This window comes from Megascapheus bottae, chromosome 11 (assembly GCF_031878675.1).
Source record: "Megascapheus bottae isolate mThoBot1 chromosome 11, mThoBot2.hap1, whole genome shotgun sequence".
Lineage (NCBI taxonomy): Eukaryota > Metazoa > Chordata > Mammalia > Rodentia > Geomyidae > Megascapheus > Megascapheus bottae.
This window is the reverse complement of record NC_143519.1, coordinates 42,763,791-42,788,563: the sequence shown is the minus strand read 5'-3', so window position 1 is coordinate 42,788,563 and position 24,773 is coordinate 42,763,791. Positions and strand designations below refer to the sequence as shown.

The 24,773-nt window shown below is 37.3% G+C and overlaps 1 protein-coding gene across 1 annotated transcript; it reads left to right on the top strand.

Moving 5' to 3' along the window:
* The first annotated feature begins 1,855 nt into the window (after positions 1–1,855).
* Positions 1,856–24,322, top strand: Esd (esterase D). The gene is made up of 9 exons (XM_090342132.1): positions 1,856–1,960; positions 4,302–4,376; positions 11,996–12,084; positions 13,483–13,581; positions 14,478–14,602; positions 16,187–16,306; positions 17,599–17,697; positions 18,336–18,503; positions 23,888–24,322. Exons 2-9 carry the CDS (start codon positions 4,309–4,311, stop codon positions 23,966–23,968), a joined length of 849 nt encoding a protein of 282 aa, XP_090198258.1. The 5' UTR covers positions 1,856–1,960; positions 4,302–4,308; the 3' UTR covers positions 23,969–24,322.
* Positions 24,323–24,773: the final 451 nt, after the last annotated feature.

The following is a 24,773-nucleotide window of genomic DNA, read 5'->3' as shown; positions in this document are numbered from 1 at the left end:
ATTTCATATGACCAATTTGGGACTCATTCTTCCTATGTCATTAGTAACTAGAATAATAGAACATTGAAGTAAAATATGAATCATGTAAGAATTACATAATATATAACTGTTGTACAATCTTTAAATACATGGGCTTTAGAATAATAACATACATAGCATGGCTTTAAAGTGTGAGAGAATTTAAAAAACTATTTATGAACTTTCTTGAATGTAATTTTCTGATACACTTCAAGATCAGTTAAATAATCCAAAACAATTGGTCTAATACTTCATCTTGTAATTAAAAAAATATTAATCCTTAATTAAAAATTTTTAAATGTCTATACAAATCCAAGAATTTCTATTTGTAAAGATCACTAGAAAATCTCTAGGAAATAAAAGAGAAATTACATACTCAATAGTAACGTAACAAGACTAGCATGATAATTATAGCTAAGTAGGTAAGTTGGTACAAACATATGAAATGTAGATTAGATTACTGTTTACAAAAATATAAAATATCCAAATTTAATCAAAAAGGTATTTAAGATTTTAAGGGATCATGTTATAAAGTAAAAAAGCCTTCAGTGCTGCTTCCAAAATATTATTAGGCACAAATAAGGTTTGTAGTCCAGTTTTCAAACTGTAAGGGAACTAAGCTATCCCATAAATTAATATTTTTCTAAATAGTAGGACTATTGGTTACTTAATCTTTTGCCCTATTTTACAGTTCAACATTCCAAATATTAGCAGTAACATAGTAGTGTTACATAATGATATGATTAAAAGCTTATTTAACTTTGAAAAGGCATTTGTCATGAAAGTAGAGAAATTTCATTTTTACCGTAGGACAGTGAAAAACAGGTGTAGGAGGGCCAGGAGCGATTTGATGATGTTGAGATTTTTCCAGAAAGACCGGATGCCCTGGTGCTGTAGCATCAGGAGCACCTGAGCAGGGCGGCAGGGGTTCAGTTCATTTTGGCCTTATGGGCCTGGGACACAGAGAGATATTCAAAGGTAATGCTCTAGGTGGCAGCTCACCATATGTATGTCAGTTTCTACACAGATCATATCACCTACTGATAAACAAATCCGGCTACATAATTTTCAGGGCCAGGAACAAAATGAAAATGTAAGGCCCTTGTTCAAAAGTCTCCTGAGAAAAGGGGAAATCCTGTACTGGGATCCCTTTACAAAATGCCAGGCGGCAAGCTCCCGCGATCAATGTAAACTCAGTCTTTTACAACCCACCAAATAACCCTGTAGCCCTTTTGTAACCATGTTTATTTTTCCCAAAAGACAAAGTACATTTCAACATCAATTTGGTTTTACCAAGTAAGCCCAGAGTCAAGGGAGATTTTTGTCAATCATTAAACAAAACTCTCACAGTTCAGTTTGAGGGAAGAGGGGAGAAAACTGGACTTCTTCTAGGTTCCAACCCCTGGAGATTCCAAATAACTCCAAATAATCTGGGGCTTGAGATTCGCCTTGGTTTCTACAGAGCCATTAAGAGTAATCCAGGAGCTCTTTCCACCACTGCAGTGGAGCAGCATCAGGTTTGAGCAGAGGGCCCTGACCTATTGGAGGAAAGAAACTGGGGAGCCGAGCAAACTGAGCCACTGGGCAGGAGGAAGGGCCACCCGGCAGGAGAAAGAGGGCGGGCCCATGGGGGCGGGGCCACAGGATTGGAACAGAGGAAGGGGCGTGCCCAGAGGGGGCGGGCACACAGTGCTGGAGCCGAGGGCGGGGCCACAGGCCGGGAAGGGGCGGGGCCATAAGAAAGGGGCTGGTCCCATAAGGAAGGGGCCACTGGGCTGGAGCGCAGTAAGGGGCGGACCCCCGAGGGGGCGTGGTCACAGGGCTGGAGCCGGAGGGGCGGGCCCAGAGGGGGCGGGCCAAGGCCAGGCTCTCGGCGGCTAAGTTGAAGCCCCGCCCTTCCCTTCAGCCTGCATTCCGGGTCTAGCCGCTACTGCCACTCAAGGTAAGACGGGAATCTGGAGGAAGCCAGCCTGTCCTCCGCCGCCCCTCGCCCCAGGTGCTAGACCAGCAGCGGCGACGCAGGGCCTGGTCGGGCCAGACGCCGAGCCTGAGGCGCGGATGTGGGCAGGCCGGAGCGTGGACGCGACGGCCCGGCCCGCGTCCTTGGGCTGGACTGGGTCCCGCGCGACGTCGCGCCCCGACTCTAATCCGATTATTTCCTCCCCGTAGCTCCAGGTAGCTCCCCGCTCCGTGTGGCCCGGGGAGGCTCTGGGCCTGGCGCGGTCCCCCGGCGCAGAGACTTCCGGCGCTGAGGCGCGCGGGCGCGGAGCGCTGGGCCCGGCGTGACCCCGCGTGACCCCGATCTCAGGGGTCGGCGCCGCCCTGCACTTGATTAGTGGCTTGAGACTCTCCACCTCGGTGCTGCAGATGGAGAATTACAGCACAGGAGGTTTGAGGTGCACTGTCACCCACAGCAGTAGTCCTGAGTTTTGGACACTCACTGTGCATCAGAGCGAGGCGGGTTTTTTGTTTGTTTCCTCTCCTTGGCCACATCTTCAGAATCAAAATCTACAACTTTTCAACTGTTCCAGTTCACCCCGTCTTAGGCGGTAATTCATACCAAGATAGCTTTCTCAGGAGACTGGGTAGGCAGGCCGCTGGGTGCCTCCCGAGCCTAGACAAAATCTCTGCTGTCTCTGGAATGAAAGGGCATTGGGGCAAGCAGGGACAACCGCCCTCCACACCCCAAAAAAAAACTGGTATTGAAAAAATAATCACCATGACGGTGACACTACTGAACTGCACGGAATGAGTATGTATGTACTCATTACCTGACTTAGGTAACTGTGACTCCTCAGCACATCATCTTTACAAGGAAAAAAAGTGAAAATAGTCACCATGACTAGTTTTCTTAGTTCATATCATTGTTTTTGCTTGATTGAACGTTTTTTTTCTTGATTTTTTAATTGAAGGTATTTTGTAAACAGATAAAGTATCTTAGTCATAATCCTCCAGCCAAAAGTACTGCTTTAGAATTTCAGTTAGCGAGCAGAATAGACTACTTGTGCTTTGTTAGAATAGATGAATAATGAAATGTAGAAACTTTTTTTTTTTTTTTTGCCAGTCCTGGGCTTCAGCTAGGGGATGAGCACTTGGGCTTTCTCAAGGCCAGAGCTCTACCACTTGAGTCACAGCATCAGTTCTGGCTTTTTTCTATGTATATGGGAGTGAGGAATCGAACCTGGGTCTTCGTGCATGCTAGGCAAGCACTCTACCACTAGGCCAAACTCTGAGCCCCATAGAAACATTTTTTTAATAAGCTAAATTTTTTTTTAACATTTTGACCTTGTATGTTTGTAAGAAGTTTGGAAAATTACTGAGCCCAGTAACTCATGACTGATCCTGGCCTGCTCAGCAGGTGAGATCATGTGTATCTTGAACTAGTTCAGTCAAAAAATTAAGGAGATTCCCTTCTCAAAGAAAAAAAAAGAAGGTCCAGAGAGCGAGAGAGAAAGCTGAATTTGGTGTCTAAACTTCCTGAAGAAGTTAAAGATAGGATAAAATTGAAACTATTCTCATTTACAATTTTTTAGACATTTCCAAAGGTTAGGTTTTTCTTTCAAAGGCTATTGCTACATGTCTACAGATAAAGCACATATTAGTGTATTTCTGAAGCTTTTCATTTCCTATGTAGGACTCAGTACTTTGTATTTTCTTTGAGTGCTTCTAGGGTTGAGAAGGAAATCTTTCCTTGAGAGCAAGTTCCACTTCCTGTTTGTTTAATAGGTACTTAGGATAAAAGTGGTTTTTCACACTTGCAAGGTTAAGATTGTGTAATCAAATTAGAATGTGTGCTGGACAAAAAAAGTTAATTGTCAAACTTCATAATTTTCTAATGACAAGTTATTTTAATTCACTACTAACACTCTTCTCCATACTTGTTTTGTTAATCTCTTTATTATCTTTAAGAAGTTGTACAAAAGAGTTGCCATTCCACTCGTGCCTTTCATCAGTGCCCCCTTCCCGACCCACCTCTTCCTTCACTTTTCTTGAATTTTGTAGAATATATATTGAATTTTTGACTACAGGTTGATCTAAAATTTGTATAGCGTCTTACTTGTGAATATATTAATATTGGTATACCAAAATAATGATTTTTTTTAGTTGTAGATAATGAATGAAATTGTAGATATGCAATTTAGTTTCTTAATGTTATTTTTTTATGGAAAAAAGAAGTCCCAGCAGAAAATGACTGTATGGCCAGATAATCCAAAACCAGTTTTCTTTCAAGGTTTTCAGAAATTAAAATTTCAGAAATTAATGAGATTAATCTTCACTAATAGGAGAAGAATGGCATTAAAACAGATTTCCAGCAGCAAGTGCTTTGGAGGATTGCAAAAAGTGTTCGAACATGACAGGTAACTATAAAGATGCAGCTGATTTAGATATTCAGTTTATTTGTTTTGCATTTTTAACCTTTACATGATAGCATAGTATTTTGCTATTAATACCTCTGTCTTTCTGAGTGTGTGATAATTTCACAAACTTAATTGGACTGTATGAAGTAAAGAAGTATTAAAAAAAATCTTCAGCTTTAACTGCTTTTCTAATACTTTGTGAAAATGCTTGTGGCACCTCTGGGAAATTCTGAGAATGTCTTCCTTCCCTACAGATCTTTAAAATGAAAAAGATACCTGGCTTTGATAAAGGTGGCAGCTCAAACTTCATGTAGTTCTCTCTGCTATCTCCTCAAACCTGAAAAATATGACATTTAAAAAATGCATTGGGCAAGAGTTTGGCCTAGTGGTAAGAGTGCTTGCCTAACATGCATGAAGACCTAGGTTCTATTCCTTGGTACCACGTATATAGAAAAAAAAAGCTGGAAATGGTGCTGTGGCTCCAGTGGTAGAGCTCTAGCCGTGAGAAAGCCCAAGGACAGTGCTCAGTCCCTGAGTTCAAGGCCCAGCAGACTGGCAAGAAAAACAAAATGCATTAAGCAAGGCCAGGAGTTTGGCCTGGTGGTAGAGTGCTTCCCTAGCATTCACAAAGGCCTGGGTTTGATTTCTTGCTACCACATACATAGAAAAAAGCTGGAAGTGGTACTGTGGCTCAAATGGTTGAGCTCTAGCTCAGGCCCTGAGTTCAAGCCCCACAACTGGCAAAAAAAAAAAAAATGCAGTTAGCATACGTGTGTATGCACACACAGAAGAATCAGGAAACAGGAGCTAAAGACAGGATTTTAGAAGCAAGAATACAGATGGATGGGCACTACCAATTTAGCACAGCCTTGAAAGCCAAGTTTTGAGCAGGAAGAGAAAGCTGAGAAGTGATGTATTTTATAAAGCCTTAGGAACCGGTGACATCAGGCACATAGGAAAGAAGATAAAAATGCAGCTCAGGAAAGGTGATTGAACATTTATGTTAAAAAAGCTCAGACATCCCAGATTGTCCCAGCATTCTGTGCAGTCAAGCTTCTATCTCCTCAACTCTGGCCAGAGACTGAAGGTTTAATTCTTTAGAGAAGGTAAACATTCTATACTGGGGTATATAAGGGACAACTGGTGGGAGGTATAATGCAAATATGTTAAGTAAAAATGGGCATACTGAATTTTATCCACTAGCCTCAAAAATTTAGAGTTTGGCTTAGGTCCTTTTACAAGAGCTTTTTGGGGGGGAATTTAGCTATACCCAAAAGACCAGGTTTTAAGAGATGCAAATTTGCCAGTAAAATGGTTTGTCCAAGCATGACTGGCACTGAAGCAGTAATTAATACTCCTGGCTTACATTCTTTCAATCTGTTCCTTAGTTTTCATGCTTAAGTAGGAGTAGAAAACTGAAGATCTCTTACATGGATGTCTGGATCTATGTAAGGCTATTAATTCAAAAGACATACAGCAGGAAAAAGATTGGGTGGACTTCAAATGTACTAGTACTTCATGTCAAAGGCATAGAGAAGATATTAAGCACTGACATCAGAAGAAATAATAAAATCCAAGAATGAGACAGGCATAAATTTTACTTTAGATAGTAGAAATGGGAAGCCCAAAAGACCTGAGACTCTTACCTCTAAATAAACTCTAGAAAATGGGAAGTGGGGCTTGGCTCAAGGGTAGGGCAGCAACCTTGAGCTGAAAGCTCAGGGACAACGCCCAAGCTCACGGTTAGGGCAGAATCCTTAAGCAGTTGAGCTCAGGGACAATGCCCAGGGCCTAGTTCAAGCCTCTTGAACCACCAAAAAAAAAAAAAAAAAAGATAAGATTAGGAGACTAGCCCAAGAAGTCAAATATTAGGAGTCTTGAAAAGTAAAACAGAAACAGATATGGCTATAATTCTAGCCTTCTTAAAGATGAAAGGTTTAAGTTGCCAGTTTGAAAAGTGGTAGATCACATGGGATGAAAATATTCCAGCATTAAGTATTGGGGCATTGGAAACAGAAAATTCCCAAACATGGGTGGTGGTGGTGGTGGATTGGGGGGTGTTGATTAAGACCTTTCAGTGATTTAGATTAGCTGACAGGGATTCTGGGAAAAAAAAGAGCAGCTGTGCCTCCAGAATTCGGCAGGATGGCTTCTATACCTTGTCACACAAAAAGTATTCCTGTTAAGTTGTGAAAGTAGGGTAGATACTTCTCTGCCTATATAAGTGTATTTCCCATGAAGCTCTTTTCTGAAAGTGCCTGACGCTTATCCTTTATCAAAACAAAGGGCTAAAGCCAGAAAGATCAGGAACAACAGGCTCAGATGTTTGTGGTTATGGTCAGGCAGCAACAGGTTAGAAAGTCTGGCAAACCCAGTAACCAGTAGATATATGGATTAATTACATATTAAAAATTCAATCCCATTGAGTTCTGATGGCTCATACCTATAATCCCAAACTACTCAGGAGGCAGAGCTGAAGGATCATGGTTTGAAGTTGGCTTGGACAGAGACGTCCAAGTAATTCCATCTCCAAAATAACCAGCAAAAAGGCCAGGCTAGAAACATGATTCAAGTGGAAAAGCATTACCTGAACAAGTGAGCTAAGCAAACTTGAGGCACTGATTTCAAAACTCGGTACCAGGCTGGGTGCTGATGGCTCATACCTGCAATCCTAGCTCTGAGGATTTTAGTTTGAAGCCAGCCTGGGAAGGAAAGTCTATAAAATTTGTCTTCAAGTGGTGGAGCATGAACCTTGAACAAAAAAAGCTCAGGAACAGTGTCCAGAGCCTGAATTCCAGTCCCACAACCAGAACAAAACACAACAAAACAGAAAACCAGTACTGCCACAGAGGAAAAAAAAATAGCTCTGCCAGCCACACTTGCAAGTGCTCAGTAGCTAGTTATATGTGATTGGAAGGATGCTGGTGGTAGTGATATGGAGCAGTTTTATTATTGTAGAAAGTTCTTTTTTTTAATATTTTTTATTGTATTTAATAAAAGGGTTACATGATATTTGCCAGATAGAAGGTGCATTAATTCACATACATTGATACCCTTCCACTATTGATTGAGATTTTTTTTTTATAAGAAAGTAAAATTGATACAGTTAACTATTTGAGAAGAAATTTGTGAAACTGGGTGAGGGGACTTTGGTGTAGAATTAGTTCTAGTACACAGTGGCCATACCAGATCTCTATCTGTGTGATTATACTCTTAGCATTTGGGCAGCAAATACCAAATAGCATGATAGGGACTCAAAAGTCTTTACCATACTACTGCTTCATATGCTTCAGACCTGATTTCTTTCACTATTTGAGATAGTTTTGTTTTTGTTTTTAAATTGTGGTAAGAATATTTAACATGAGATCTGCTCTCTTGACAATTTTTTTACTTAAACATTTTTTTATTGCTCTTAACAGGTTAAGTATACAAAAAAGATTTTCTTTTGTTATATTATTTTGTTTGATCTTGATCCTCCGGCTGCATCTTGTATCCTCCCAAGTGCTGGGATTAAAGGCATGCAGTTATCACACCCCACTCAAAAAAAGGTGTGACACCACCAACTTATATAATAATGGTTTTTCCAGCTGGTAATAAATAGCCTGGTATTGATCTAATATAGATCAATATGGTATGTTATGAGACATGTAAACTTTCCTAACAGTAAGTGAAGATATAAAAGCAACTTCCAGAAATTTTTCAGGACTTCTCATCAAGAATAAGAAAGGGGCCAGGTGTTAGGGGCTCACACATGTAATCCTAGGAGAATTACTAAGCCAGCCCCCGGACAAAAAATCCATGAGACTACTATTTCCAGTTAACCACCAGAAAACTGGAAATGGCGCTGTGGCTCAGGTAGTAGAGTGCTAGCCTTGAGCTGAAGAGCACCTAGGCCCAGAGTTCAAGCCCCATAACCTGCCAAAAGAGAGAGAGAGAGAGAGAGAGAGAGAGAGAGAGAGAGAGAGAGAGAGAGAGAGAGAGAGAGAGAGAGAGAGAGAGGAAAAAGAAAAGTAAATCAGATCTCTGCAGAGAATAGAAGGGAGCATACAGAAGACTTCTTGTTACATTGATGGGGTTGTGGGAGCCAAGCAACAAACAGTTTACTAACTTAAACGAAAGATTGAAAGAGAAAAGGGAAATAATGCTAGTGGCTCACCTCTAGATGTGCATGTAGCTTTCTTATACTGACCAATCAAAATTACGTATTGGAAGGATGGAGAAAGAGCAATGTAGGAAGGCGTGGAGAACAAAGGTAGAGTGAATTAACTAGCACCCTGCCTGATGTTTGTAGGTAATAACTAAAACTGAAAAAAAGAAAACTCAAGAGCAACAACAAAGGTATGCTATGTAGATACAGATATAGAGATAAATTCAAGAAGAATCAGCTAAAATGGGTAAGGGAATTTTCTCTAGATTATGATAAAAGTTATAGGGCCAGGAAAAAAAACTCACTCTTGATGAAGTATAGTGTCTTAAAGTATGATTTGTAGTTACTGCCGAAAGTTTATGCATGCCTGACTAATGAAGAGACTATGTGTTGACTTTTTTTTTTTTTTAAATTCGTTCCAGTACTGTGTCTTGAACTAAGCCTGGGCACTGTTGCTGTGTACTTTTTTACTCAAGACTAGTCCTCTACCACTTGAGGTGTATTCCAGTTCTGGATTTTTTGCTAGTTAATTGGAGTGAGGGCTCCTCCAGGCTTTCCTGTCCAGGGCTGGCTTTAAACAGCAGCCATCTTAAATCTCAGCCTCCTGAGGTAGCTGAAATTCCAGGCCTAAGCCACCATTGCCAGCTTGTATGACTTTTTTTAAATATGTTCACAAGAAGTCATTGTTACATAAATTACATTTTCCATGGGAAATTTCTATATTTTTCTCTAGTTATCTGTGGTGTTGACTTTGATAAACTATCAATGTTGAATGAGGAAATTAAGTATGTGGCTCCTTTCAGTGTTCATTAGCAAACATGGAATTTTAAGATGTCAGGAGTTCATTGTGATCAAAGCAAATTTATTATTTCATCTATCTCTTCAGAAATAGAAACAGTTTTTCTCAATGGATGTACTACATTAAACATTAAATTTATCTTTTAAATGTATTGTCCAAATTGCTATTTCATACAGAACATAGGTTTACAGTGGTCAGTAAGTATACTAAACTGCCATTATTATTTTTTTCCATATGTTTTTTTTTGTAATTAATAGAAGGGTTACATTATTATTTGCCAGATAGAAGATGCATTAATTCACATACATTGATACCCTTTCTCATGTCTTGGTCCCCATTTCCCTCCCCTCCACCTCCACCCCTCATCTTGTTTTCCCCCCTTCCCTATCCAATCTCAAATAACCAAATACAAATATATCCAATATATCAGATAACAAAGTGAGATACTGTAACAATATGGGATAACCAAGGGACAGCAAAGGAGATGAGAGACAACATAGTACATTAAGGACAACAATTACTCATTATATGGCTTTTGTTTCTATATCCTAGAGGTCCTTTCATTTAGCATCATGCTGTATGGCCTTATGTATCTAGGTTTTGCTCTATTGCAAATCTCTGGTAGGAGAGCCCAAGATTTCTACTGATAATGGCAAATGAGGGAGACTGTTGGGTCTATCTTCCTTTGAGTCTGGCCTACTTCACTTAATATGATTTTTTCTAATTCTTTCCATTTCCTAACAAATGGGACGATGTCATTCTTTCTGACAGCAGCATAGAATTCCATTGTGTACAAATACCACATCTTGTTGATCCACTCATCAACTGAGGGACATCTAGGTTGGTTCCATATCTTTGCTATGGTGAATAGTGCTGCAATGAACATTGTTGTGCTAGTGGGTTTAGTATGTCCTTGTTTCTGGGTGGTTGGGTAAATGCCTAGTAGTGGAATTGCTGGGTCATAGGGGAGTTCTATGTTTAGTCTTTGAGGAATCACCCTTCTGCTTTCCATAGTGGTTGAACGAGTTTGCACTCCCACCAACAGTGTAGTTGTGATCCCTCCTGGCCGCATCCCCTCCAGCATCTGTTGTTATTAGTTTTCTTGATCCTGGCCATTCTGACTGGAGTGAGGTGGAATCTTAGAGTTGTTTTGATTTGCATTTCTTTTATGACCAGAGATGTTGAGCATTCCTTCATGTGTCTTAGGCCATTTTTGTTTCTTCAGAGAAGACTCTCTTTAAGTCTTTGGCCCATCTTTTAATGGGATGGTTGTTACTTTGGAGATTAGTTTTGGAGTGATTCAATTTTTTGAGCTGTTGATATATTTTAGATATGAGGCCTTTGTCTGTTGTATGGTTAGTGAAGATCTTCTCCCACTCTGTAGGCTTCCTAATTAATTTACTAGCTATGTCCTTTGCCATACAAAAGCTCTGCAGTTTAATACAGTCCCACATATCCAGCCTTTCTCTGATTTGTTGTGATTTTTGGTCCTTATTAAGAAAGTTTCTACCTGTGCCAAGGAGGCCTAGTGTATCTCCTATTCCTTCTTGTAAAGTTTTCAGTGTGTCAGCTTTTACCTCCAGGTCTTTGATCCATTTGGAGTTAATTCTAGTGCAGGTGGCTCCCTTGTCAAAGATTTGGTGACCATAGGTATGTGGTTTAATATTTGGGTCCTCAGTTCTATTCCATTGGTCTTTAGGCCTGTTCTTGTGCCAGTACCAAGCTATTTTGATAATTATAGCTCTGTAATAGAGTCTAAAGTTTGGTATTGAAATTCCTCCTGTGCTGTTCTTTCTGTTAAGAAATGTTTTTGCTATACGGGGTCTTTTATTATTCCATATGAAATTTTGGATTGCCTCTTCTATTTCTTTAAAGAATGCCATTGGGATATTGATGGGTATTGCGTTGAATTTGTAGATAGCCCTTGGCAAGATTGTCATGTTGATTCTTCCAATCCAGGAGCCTGGGAGGTTTTTCCATTTCCTTAGTTCTGCTTTAATTTCCTTTTTCGGGGTTTTAAAGTTTTCATCCAAATGGTCCTTTAAATTCTTAGTTAAAATAATTCCTAGGTACTTTATTTTCTTTGAGGCTATTGCAAAAGGAATTGCTTTCCTGATTGTTTTCTCATTCCTCTCACTGTTGGCATAGAGGAAGGCAGTTGATTTTTGAGGGTTAATTTTATTCCCTGCTACCCTTCCAAAGTTTTGAATCAGCTCAAGGAGCTTGGGAGTGGAGTCTACAGGATTCTTTAAATACAGAATCATGTCATCTGCAAAGAGGGAAAGTTTTACTTCCTCTTTCCCTTTATGCTTGCTTCTTGCCTTATTGCACTGGCTAGGAATTTTAATACTATGTTAAAGAGGAGTGGAGAGAGTGGGCATCCTTGTCTAGTTCCTGATTTTAGAGGGAATGGCTTTAGCTTTTTGCCATTAAGTATAATACTAGCTGTGGGTTTGTCATACACAGCCTTTATTATACTGTAAACTGTCATTATTATTACTTTAAAGGACCAAGCATAGTCCTTAAATGTTTGTGCTGTTACTTATTTTGAACATTAAATCACATTTTTGGACCTGCACTGTATATCTTGCAATTCAAATAGTGTTTGTTTTGTTGTCTTGATTAATGGGGAGTATTAATATTTTGTTGTGTTGATTGTTCTTAAAATTATAGTGTTGAGCTGAAATGCAAAATGAAATTTGCTATCTATCTACCACCAAAGGCAGATACTGGAAAGTGCCCTGCACTCTATTGGCTGTCTGGTATGTATTATACCTTTGAATTTTACAAAGGAATGCCTTTATTTATTTATATATATATATTATTTATTTATTTATTTATTTATTTATTTATTTATTTATTTATTTATTTTGGTGGGTCATGGGGCTTGAACTCTGGGCCTGGCACTGTCCCTGAGCTCTTCATCTCAAGGTTACCACCCTTGAGCCACAGCCCCACTTCCAGTTTTCAAGTGATTAACTGGAGATAAGAGTCTCATGGTTTTTAGTGCCCGGGCTTGACTTTGAACTGTGATCCTCAGATCTCAGCCTCCTGAATAGCTAGGATTACAGGCATGAACCACCGCATCCAGCTGGAACTCCCTTTATTCTTAACTGGTTTCTCTCTCTCTCTCTTTCTTGTTCTCTCTCTCTCTCTCTTTCTCTCTCTCTCTCTTTACTGACATATACTTTCTGAGCCATTTATAAATGTTTTTAGTGTTCTCTCATGGTCGACTGGCATGATAACTTAGTATCTTAAGAATAATTTCAGAGCCGGGCGCAGTGATTCATGCCAATAATCCTAACTACTCAGGAGGCTGAGATCTGAGGATCACAGTTCAAAGCCAGCCTGGGCAATAAAGACCTTGAGACTCTTATTTCCAATTGACTACTAGAAAATGAGAAGTGGGGCTGTGACTCAAGGGATAGGGCAGTAGTCTTCAGCTGGAGAGCTCGGACAGCATCCAGGCCCAGAATTCAAGCCCCATGACCCACGCACACAAAAAAAGAATAATTTCAGACCTATGAAATTACGTTTATTTTACTTCTCAGTGAGACCAAGTAACTTAGCAGAGAACATAAAGTTCTAGGCTCAATAACAAGGACTTGGAAAAGGTATTAATTAATCTAAGTAAGTTTTATAGTTAATTCATACTGAATCATACTATCAGTATGGCTTGCTGTTGCTCTTAACCAGATATAGTAAAGTACTAAACGTTGGCCATTGGAAAGAGCTGCAGTGGTAAGTGGTGTTTGGCTCAAGCATGTTTTCCTATCTTGTCCTCACACCATTATAATTGTATGACATACCTGTGTGATGGTAGCCATGGTATTTGCTTGCTTGCTGTATGTTTTGAAGCAGAAAGTAAAACCTCATCCTAGTGTTATTTGAAATTGCCATTCTATAGTTTAAAAAAATTCTAGTTCCCCAATAGATCTCCTCCAATGAATTCCAGTAATAAAGGCTAGTAAGTGACTTTGAAAGAATAGTTCTTAGATTAATACTGTTGCACTTTTTTTTAAGAAAGAAAATTACATGGCTTACTCTAAATTACTTGTAAGGCAGAAGTAAATTTTTTATGTAATACTACGAAGTGAACTTTTAAGATTAAAACTTTGTAATCATTGTACAGCATGAGATTACAATATTTTTTTTTGTAGGTTTAACTTGCACAGAACAGAATTTTATAACAAAGTCTGGTTATCATCAGGCTGCTTCAGAACATGGCCTTATTGTCATCGCTCCTGACACCAGCCCTCGTAAGTGTTTTTGCTCAGAGATCCTTTATACAAATCTAAGTGGTGTAATGTACACTGTAGAATTCATCTCCAGAAGAAGTTTATTCAAAACACCGGAGAAAGACAGGACTTCATCCTTACTTTGTTCCTTACTTTGACAACTGATTTCTCTGTTTTTTTTTTTTTTTTTTGGCCAGTCCTAGGGCTTGAACTCAGGGTATGGGCACTGTCCTTTTGCTTTCTCAAGGCTAGTGGTCTACCATTAAGCCACAGCACCACTGCCAGCCTTTTCTATGTATGTGGTCCAGAAGAATTGATGCCAGGTCTTTGTGTATGGTAGGCAAGAATTGTAACACTAGGCCAAGCTCCTGGCCCGATTTCTCCCATTTTGAACTTGATTCTATCTCTAATCTTATTGGCTACACTCCTATTTCTTCTCTTATCGCACATGGCCCTTTCAAGGACAAAGGAACCGCAAAGTATAACCCAACCATTTTCCCTGAAGGTGAGGAGCCCAGTTGGTATTTGTGCCTGCAGACTTCATTTATAATTGTTATTAAAAATGATGAAAGTGAACTAAGCAACCCAAGGGCAACAAGGGGAGGGAAGAAATGGGAGAAAAGAGGGAACAGCTGAAACTGGGTAACTGGAAAGAAATGTACATAGCACCTGATCAGGAAGAAATAATTTTATCATTCATGTTCAAAGAGTTTAAACTTTTTTCCTATGTAAAACTTGAGGTCTTTGTACTTTTCGTTAATCATAAGCTTTGTAAACCAGAATGATAACCAAGATAAATGTGAATGTACAAATGATTATGTATGTAATTACTCAAGCTCAATAAAGAAAAAAACTCACACATTAAAAAATGAGAACTGATTTCTGAATATATGAAATCATGGATTCTTTCTCGATAGGTGGCTGCAATATTGAAGGAGAAGATGAGAGCTGGGACTTTGGCACTGGTGCAGGGTTTTATGTGAATGCCACTGAGGAACCTTGGAAAACTAATTATAGAATGTACTCTTATGTAACAGAAGAGGTAATTTTATTTTACTGTAATTATTAACTGATGACTGCTAAGAGTCCTCCCAGTCCTAAAGTATAATATTTGTAAACCTATTTATATACTCTTGCAAATTATTTTAGTAAAAATTTTAGTTTTCTAAAATTATATCTATATTTGCTATACTTAACATTATATATATATATATATATGTAAAGATTTTAATAATTATTAATCTGGTATACACTACCCATATTACCAAAGAAAACAATATATGAAACAGCCATTCATTTTCTGACAACTGGTTCATTCAAGTACATTTTATATTAATAAACCAAGGTTTAATTAGAAAGGGTAAGTAATAATGATATATAATTTATGCCTTTTATGAATTGAATGATTTTATTATGTTCATCATAACTCAGGCACAGTAATTAAAATGATAAACACCCATAATTCTTGGTAATTTGTTTTGACAAGTTCTGGGGATTCAACCCAGAGATTCACACATGCTAGAAAAGAGCATTACCACTGAGCTATAATCCCACCTCCACTCACTCACGGTTATTACCCCCTAGGCAACAATTCTGTTGTCAGCCCAGACTTCCAAAATTTTTATTTATTTTGATACAAATCTCCCTATGTATCTCATGCAGCCTTGAACTCATTTTCCTGCCTCAAACTCACCCCACACTTTTTTCTGTGACTTTCACCTAATTTTATTTTATTTTTTCCAGTCCTGGAGCTTGAACTCAGGGCCAAGGCGCTGTCCTTGGACACTTTCTGCGCAAGGCTAGAGGTCTGCCACTTGCGCCACAGCACCACTTCTGGCATTTTCTGTGTTTGTGGTACCAAGGAGCTTTGTGCATTCTACCACTAGGCTACTCTTCCAGGCCAAATTTCACCTAATTTAAAACTTATTTTACTTTAGTTGTTGTACAAAATAAATGTTCCTATTTTATTCTCATGTTAAGAGTTGTATAATTTTATATAACATGCTATACTTTTCATAGTTTGAGATATTTATGTTTTTGTATATAATTTTATTATAGTAAATACTATCTCTTACATATTTTTCCCCTAAAGACTTTTCCCTAAGAATAGATTGTAAGAAATGAAACTACCAAATTTTTTGATATCATTTTCCTAATTTTAAGAACCATGTATACATGTATATATGTATTTCTTTATATTTTTATTTTTTAAATTTTTTTGTCCCTGAACTTCTTTTGCTTATGGATAGTAATGCTCTACTACATAAGCCTCAACTCCACGTCTGTTTTTTTTGTTTGTTTTTGGGGTTTTTTTTGGTAATTTAGTGGACACAAGTGTCTTAAGTACTTTCCTGCCCTGGCTGGCTTTGAACTGTGATCATCAGAGCTCATCCTTCTGAGCAGTAGGAATTCAGGCATGAACCACCAGAGCCTGGCAAAAACTATAAATTTTTAATTGTGTATTAATAATCATTGTCTTCTGGAAGTGATTTTTTCTTTTAATCTTTGTCAGTTCAAGTCATAGTAAGGTTGATTTGGAAGTATTAATTATATAGTTATTTTATATAACTTTGAAAAGGTCTGAATTTATTTTGTCTGATACCTTTTCTCATACTGTTTTTTCTAGCTTCCTCAACTTATAAATTCCCATTTTCCAGTGGATCCCCAAAGGATGTCTATTTTTGGCCACTCCATGGGAGGCCATGGAGCTCTGATTTGTGCTCTGAAAAATCCTGGAAAATACAGAGTAAGATTACCTATGCTACTAGTGACAGATATTTCTCTTGAACAGTGTAATATTAGGAATTTTTAGTGGTTGAAATTATGATTTTTTGGAATCAAAACTAAATTTTCTAGGCTTGGAAATTTTGGGAAGTTGATGAAGGGCACTATATTTGATGATTTGATAAATACGATAAAACCAGGAGTGTAAGTATTCTATCAAGAGTCGTTTCTTGTGGGCTTACTGGAAGTACTATAAAATGTACTTTATCTTTTCCATTATTTTTTCAAACTGGGTTTGACTGTAATTTCCTCTCTCCAAGGAAGACTAACATCCTTGATTAATATTATGGCAATATCTATCATTTATCGGTATTTTCACCAGAAATAACTTGTAAAGTTGAATTTGATTTTCTCAGGTGGAAGACTCATGCTGAGTAGAAATTTAAGAAAGAATTCTTTGTTCCTCAGACCTTTAATGAAAATTGACAAACTGCTGGATTGAAAAATGTCACTCAGCTTCTTCCCCAGGCTTGAGTGCTTTATATTTTTACAGGCCTTTCATTTGAATGAGCCAAGTTTGAATAACCAGCACAGGACAAGTGGCATACTATACGGAGCAGTATATTAAAACATTTGAAAGGAAATGCACTTTGAACAATGATTACCTTAAGATTATGTCTATTTATAAACCGCAGGACTTTTCATTATCTTGAGATTTCTTTAGTCCATTTACTTTTCCTAGGAAAGGCTTCTTAATCATTTCAAGTGTACTACTGAGAAATCAGTTTTTGTCTGAGGTTGAAAAGCAAACTTAAAATTTTTTTCTTTATCATGCTAGTGGACATTGTTATAAGCATTGATAAGTATGTAGTATTGTATTCCTGCCGTATGAGCCCATCTTTGCATGACCATGTAGAGAACATAAAAGTGTATTAGCAATTCTGTCATACATAAAAACATTCCTCACTGCTTTTTTGTCACTAAAAGAAAATGTCTCAGTTTAGTAGCATGTTCACTGAGGTAGGCACAAACTATGTTATCTATACAGAATAATTTTTAGTGGATATAAGGAATGAAACTAAAACTCATTTGTACCTTAATTAAGTTGTTATGAAATGCTTTATGTTAAATGCCTATTACATTTATTAGCTCTCAATAGAATGTACAAAAGTTGCATTATGAAGAGGCCCACAGTTGAAGTCTGTTGGTCACAGAAATTTTCATGGCAATTTAGTTTTTAAGTGAGTTGCAAATACTAATTATATTTGATTTAGCAAAATATAACATTTTAAGTTTTCTTTTGTTTTTCTGAAGTCTGTTTCAGCTTTTGCTCCAATTTGCAACCCAGTGCTCAGTTCTTGGGGCAAAAAAGTCTTTGGCGGATATTTGGGAACTGATCAAAGTAAATGGAAGGTAGGTATTGGGTAACTATCAATACTCATTTTTAAATTTGCTAGCTTTAAAAAAGCTATATAATACCACAGATGTTATATTCCTAGTCCACTCAGATTAAGACTATAGAGCTGAGAATAGTTGAATAAGCTATTGAATTTTTATAACAAAAAGCAAAATTCTATACTACTCTCTTAACTTTATCTTAAAACTGCCACCTATAGTAGCGTGTGTGTGTGTGTGTGTGTGTGTGTGTGTGTGTGTGTGTAGAAGGAGGGAGGGAGAGAGATTGTGGAGAGAGTGTGTGTAGGTATGGTTGGAGAGAGAAGGAATCAATCCCCCTCCAAGGAACACATATTTACACATAAACAACCATAAACTCTAATTTTAGTTGTTTGAAATCATGGAAGATATTCTGAGGCTATCTGTGTTTTTCTGGTTAATTTATATTTTGATGTCTAAATTAATATTACTTTTAAATTATCAACTAAAATTCCATGCAGATATTATTACTAATTTAAAATCATTGTTCAATTTAATCAGCCTGACTGCCTAAATCAGTTTGATTTTCTTTTAGGATCTAGTATAGTATATCTCAATGAATATCTTTCTTGGCACTTTTAAATTTTAATGTTTTAATTTCAATGTTTTTGTTACAGGCTTACGATGCAACACATCTCGTGAAGTCCTACCCAGATTCTCAGCTAGACATACTCATTGATCAAGGAAAAGATGATGAGTTTCTTTCAAATGGACAACTACTTCCTGAAAACTTCATAGCTGCCTGTACAGAAAAGAAAGTCCCTGTTGTTTTTAGATTACAAGAGGTAAGTTCTAGGAAACTAGCTTGATCTAAACTATAAACAACAAAATCCTATACTGCTGTCAGCTATAATTTAGGATATAAAATTCTACCTCTAGTAGGATAGCTTTTAATTACACTAGGACACTTGAAGAATATGCCTGTGGACCAAGTGTGATGGAACTGGGAAAGCTCTTAGCAGTAAAAAATATGTAGTTTTCTCTTTGCACCAACAGTTAAAAACAAGTTTAAGGCTTGAAAGTGATACATTAATCTCCAACGTTAGTGGGCTTATGTGTCTCTGCAAGACCATTCCGCGCCATTCATTACGCTTCACTTCATGTACACATCCATGCCTCAGAAGCTGGGTATCATTTGTTCATATACACATGCATTTGTATTATCTGACGTTCATGCTAGCAGCTTGAGAGTTGTACTGGTATGTGGACAATCACCGTGTCATTTGGCTTACAAATGTTTCTTGACTTTTGACTATCCACTACTCACTTATGTGTACTATCATTTTAAGTAAAGAATTCTGCTTTTTAACTTTTAATAAGCTGTAGAACATGATAGAAACAAAATGTTTTATTTGGAAATAAAAAATGAACATTGAAAATTACTTAATATATTTAAAAACATTTTTGTTCATGTTTTAAAGTATCATGTCAAACACATTTACCTGTAATGTAATTATCCTGGTAAATATTCAAATCAGTCTATTGAATGAGCATTTTCATAGTTTTAACTTTGTCAAATGAGAGATAATTCCTTTCATGTGCATCTGTTTTACAGCTGAATGACAGGCTCAGAGAAATAACCTACTTGTCTTAGGGCTCTGTGACCTGCTGTATGTTGTAACCAGGATTGGAAAATCACAGATTTAATCCTGAAATCTGTCTAGCTGTCCCCAGACAGTGTGGCACTAAATGGGGCCTTGTGAATGGATGGAGTTAGAGGTAGTGCAAGGAGAATCTATAGCTTTTTATAAGATACCATGTTGTGTCTGTATATTAACTCTTAATAGAATATTTTTAGATTTATTTGAAAATTTATCATTACAATTACATTTTAGATTAGCCAACCTTGAGAAATCCAAATGCCCATTTGATTGTAAATGCAATAGAGTATTTAACTATATTTATTGTAGCTGTGATATTTTATTCCAAATGACCTTAACTTCTTGGCATTGGCTATGTTGGCTGCCTTGTCTGCTTCCTCTAAGGCTGTGCCAAGGAAATGTCTTGTTCCTGCAGACCAAGTTTCTGCCTGCCAACAAAGTCTGAAAATCTCTGGAGTTTAGTGTAACAACAGCTTAGAGATAAACACAGATGATATTGTTGGAGGGGGAAAAAGAATATATCAGCCTATTTATTTATAAAATGCTTATATCCCATGCCATGCAAAGAAAGTGGTTGCCTATTATGAGGAGTCAAGAGAGCAGTCAATTCTAAAAAAGTATTAAAATAGCCTATCACAATCTTGAACTTGGGCAAAATTTTTCATTTACCTTCTAGCAAGGTCAGAAGAATAAAACAACGTAATCTGAAGCAGATTTTGAAACGTACAGATGGCTGGACTTGTCTGAGTGGCCATTTTCAGATTTTCTAGTCAACTTCCATTTATGTAACTATTTCTTTGTGAAATAGGACCTATGAAACAATAACCTGAAAATAACCAGTAAGCAAGTAATCTGAAAAGGGAGAAGGAAAGCCATTCTGATCACTAAAGTAAGACTTGATGAGGGAGAAGAAAAGGAAAAGAAGAATGGAGGGTGAATAATTTCAAAATACATTCTAACTGTATGAAAAGGAAATCTCAGGAATACATGGGAGCTACATTGGGTTTCGACACTTGCATGTTGTTCAGGTGGGAAAGCTTGAACTTCTAAGTGGCTCATTCACATCACAGAATTTTAAAAAATCAGTGAGCTCGGCAATGATAGGAAACAAGCTATTGACACATGCAGCGATTTGGATATTTTCTAGGGAATTATAGTAAATACAGAAGGCCAGTGCCCAAAGGTTACATATTCTATGACAAACTTTGGGAAATGGAATATTGCCAAAGGTTGGGTTTGGTGGAAGAGGTGGGGTAGGATGGGGATGGGCCTGGTTATAATAGGGCAGCCCAGAGGGTCTTTGTTCAGTTTCTACACTGTGATGTTGGATGCAGAGACCTTCCCAGGTGCATTGTGTCTTTCATGATAACTTCCAGAATAAATTTAGATACATACCTTTTCTAATTCACTTTAAATGCAATGAGTCAATTTGGGGACAGACTCATGTATTGCTGGGGAAATGTGAATAATATATCAATATGAATATCCTGGTTATTCTATAGATTTACAAAATGCTACCATTGGGAAAAATTTGGATTTGTCTGTATAATTTCTCACAACTGCATAGGGGCCCATTAATCATCACAGGAAAAAATTCTATTCAAAAAAGGAAAAAATTATTACAGGAAGTGGTGCTGTGGTGGCAGGGTTAGAGTGGTAGCCTTGAGCTGAAGAGCTCAGAGACAGCAAACAGGCCCAGAGTTCAAGTCCCAGGACAGACAAAAATTACTACAACCATATGCATAATTTACTTGAAATAACTTAGTTCTCCTGTCACTTTTTAGCATGTTTAACATATGTAATTTGTTTATTCATTGTACATTGTCAAAAAATTGTTTGCTGGAGGAATTAATGGATGCAGATACTTATGGTTACTTAATACAGTTTTTCCTTATTTATTTTGGGGAGTCTAACTTGAAAAAAGAACAGAAAGCACTCAGTAACAGGACTCTAATACCTCTGTACAAAGTTCAAATCATAATCTGAAAAAGGAGACCCTACTAATTCTTAGTGATTGAAGTTACATAGTAAGAAAAAAATTTCAGTGACCTAGTATGTTGGAAACTTCCAGAAATACTTTTCCTTTCCTGGAAAGACTGGCTACTCTAATTCCCTAAGTCTTGGGACCCTTTTGAAGATTTAGAGACTATTTGGTGTCTTCCTCTGCCTCCTTGAAAAGAGAAAAAAAATATGGCATCTTAAGAGCTCCCAAAGCACAGTTATCTCAGTCATCTTTGTATGTTCCTGCTTAGCACTTGTCTAATAGACTCTGGTGTTTGTAGAATGAACAAGTGACTCCCCTGAACAGTTTTCTTTGTACTCTATAAAGATTTATCACTGGGATTCATGTCTAAGCTTTACTAATCAGGTCTGGAAAATAAGTTACGAAAACACTCCCTCTTAGATGGAATGCCCACTTAGCTTCCAGAGCACTGATTACTTTTGGAGAGTTGAATGAAGAGTAGAAGAATGAGTGTTTATTTTTATACTCCCAAGAGTCAGTTTTGTTACTGAAGATTTTCCATTTGACATTTGAGATAGAGGAGAAAAGTAAAGTCCCTTTCAAGTATCACTAAATATAGTCAGTTGTACAAACCGCTCTTACAAGTTTGGTATGTGAATACCAGATCAACTCATTAGTCAAAAGAACAGAATAAACCATACCATCAAGTGAGATTGAGAAGCACAACAGGAGCCTAGGCGGGGATGGTACAGTGAGGTCAAATTATGTGACCTCAGATAAATTTGCTTGTCTTTATGTTGATGTTAACAAAAAAAGAAAATCTTTCTTGGCCTGCTTCATGGCAGACATTTTCTTCTGTCTTTAAAAGGTAAATTTTACTTTAAGTACCACTGTGGATGTTAAAGACAATTGCTTTTAGAAATTAGATAAACAGACTTGCCTTGCTGTACGTTTTGAGAAATCAAAATGAGCATTTGCCTTACTCTGGAACTGCTTTGATAATAATAGATTTAACATGCGGATTCATCATCAGTGACATATTGTATATCCGTTATGTGTCTGAACCACACAAAACCAGTTAAATATGTGAAACTAAGGATGAAAATATAACGTACTTGGTCATATTACGGGTTTTGCATCACAAATAGTTTGAGACATCTGTTTCCCTGCATTTCTGCCCATTTTCTTCAATTCCTGTTTTGATCTGTAAAACTGGTGGTATTACTTGGTTCTGCATTTTACATGTTTTGTGTTCTAAAAATCATAGACCTGTTTAACTTAATAGTTAAATAATTGGGAAGAAGGTGGCTTGTTTTTAATTTCTTTATATAAGAAACTGATCATTCACTCTAAAATCAACCACATAGGGTGACTAATCAATGAGTAAAAAAACAAACAAAAACCCAAATAATTCCAGGACTCAGCCTTAATGTTGACAACCTTCCTGTTATATTTACTTCCATAGGAGGGGACAGATTGCTTCTAAGTTACTTAGATAACTTTCTAGTGAAACTTTATTATTAATGGTTGGCTGTTCCTGATTGATGTACAACTCTATACCTTCTGGAAGTAAGAAATGAAGAACATTTATGGATTCATCAAAGCAGTGAGGATTTGCCTCTTTGCCTGAAACCCTAGGGATACTGTTATTAGATATATTTTTATTTCTTACATACTTAGAGAAATTCCTGTTCCACCCATCAAAACACCATTCATTTACTTACTAGTTAAGTCGAAAACTTAAATTCATTCTAGACTTACTTCATTCAGCTTTTTTTCTGCCTTGTTTTTAATTGCCATAGTCTGTGACTGTCCCCCAACTTATTTTGTTCATAACACCCGTAGAAAGTTCATTCCACCTTGTTTCATATTTTCCTTTTCCTCTGAAGACTACTTACCTTTGTTGTAAGATGTATCGTAGTCACTGGAGAAAGGTTTTCATTGGCTAGGTAGGTGTAGATCTGTCTCAGCTACTTTACACCTTTCATTTTCTTTCTGTTTCTTGGTAGTTTTTAGAAGATTCACAGGATTTTACTCAATTTAGTAATGAGGTTTAATGCATAGTTCTTTTCTTCTCCAATGAATGGATGATATGTGGAGGAGGTGGGATTCTAAATGTGGTTTGTCATGGCTATGTTTGAGCACAACTTAATGATAAGGCTTTTAGGGCATTTTTCTGTTTTTTTTCTGCATCATTTATGTACACTTATTTTTTATTTAAAAAGTCACTGTTGCTACCAGTATGCTACCTTGTCTTGTGTTTTCAAGTTCTCTAAATCCAGATTCTGTTAATCCTTATCAATAGGACACCGTCTACTCTGCCCACACTAATCAGTGCATTAATTCTTCTCTTTGTATGTTGGCAACAGCATTTAGAAAGTAGGCTATGAAGAATGCTTGATTTTCTTTCACATGTAATTATTTTAAGACACAGTGGAAATGTTAAGGTGTAAGTACTAAAGCTTTGGTTTGATTAAACTTTGCTTATATGATAATATTCGGTTTATAGGCAAGTTAAATGTATCAATGAAAGATGATGGTAATGAGAAATGTATCTAATATTGAGGTTTCTGAGAGGAGAGATTTTGTCTGTTTCGTTTTTCAGGGCTATGATCATAGCTACTACTTCATTGCAACTTTTATCGCTGACCACATCAGACACCATGCAAAGTACCTGAATGCATGAAAAGCTCCACACAGGAGAATCTCTTCAGGAGTAAAGCTGTAACCAACAGAACTGCTAAGAACAAAAGGATTTCAAAATATTGGATTTTATAATTGTCAAGGAGCTTCCTTCTCCAGTCGAGTCACCTTCTGAATAAATATGGGAGACTACTTTCTGATTTTAAAAATTATGTGCCATTGTTCCCACAGGAGAGCTTTCCTGCAGCACAGCTTTTTCCTATCATTTTTCTATTAACCTTCATTCACAGAATATGAATAAAATCGCATTCAAATCACAAAATGCTAACTCTAAAACAAGATTCTAAATAATTGCTTGAACTCATGTTTTCAGACTTTAATAAAGCCTCTGAAGCAATGAGCTGGTCTCATTTTGTTTGTTGTTATCTGTAATGTCTACCAAATACGGATTTCTAGTATCTGATTTAATTGTCATCTATAGAGAAGGAGGAAGTCAGCTTAGAGAAGTTACATGAATGGCTCGTCATTATGGTCTGTGGGAAAGCTAAGATTAAAAGTTGGGGGTTTTTGTTTTGTTTTTTAAACTCCAGTGATTTTTCTTAATCTATCGAGCTGAATTCATAAACTGAGTTTGGGGATGTTGCGAAGCTGAAGGATTACATAACCAAGCAGTTTAAAAGTGCCTCAAAAAGGAGACTTACAAAATTTTGTTACTATGATTGTTTTCCTCTAATTGCATGAAGAAGTTTAACGGGACATAACCAAGAAAAGTGGTCTATCTGTAAATGCCAAATGAGGTCATGGAGGCAGGCAAGATCACAACAGAGGAAACACGCATGAGCACAAGT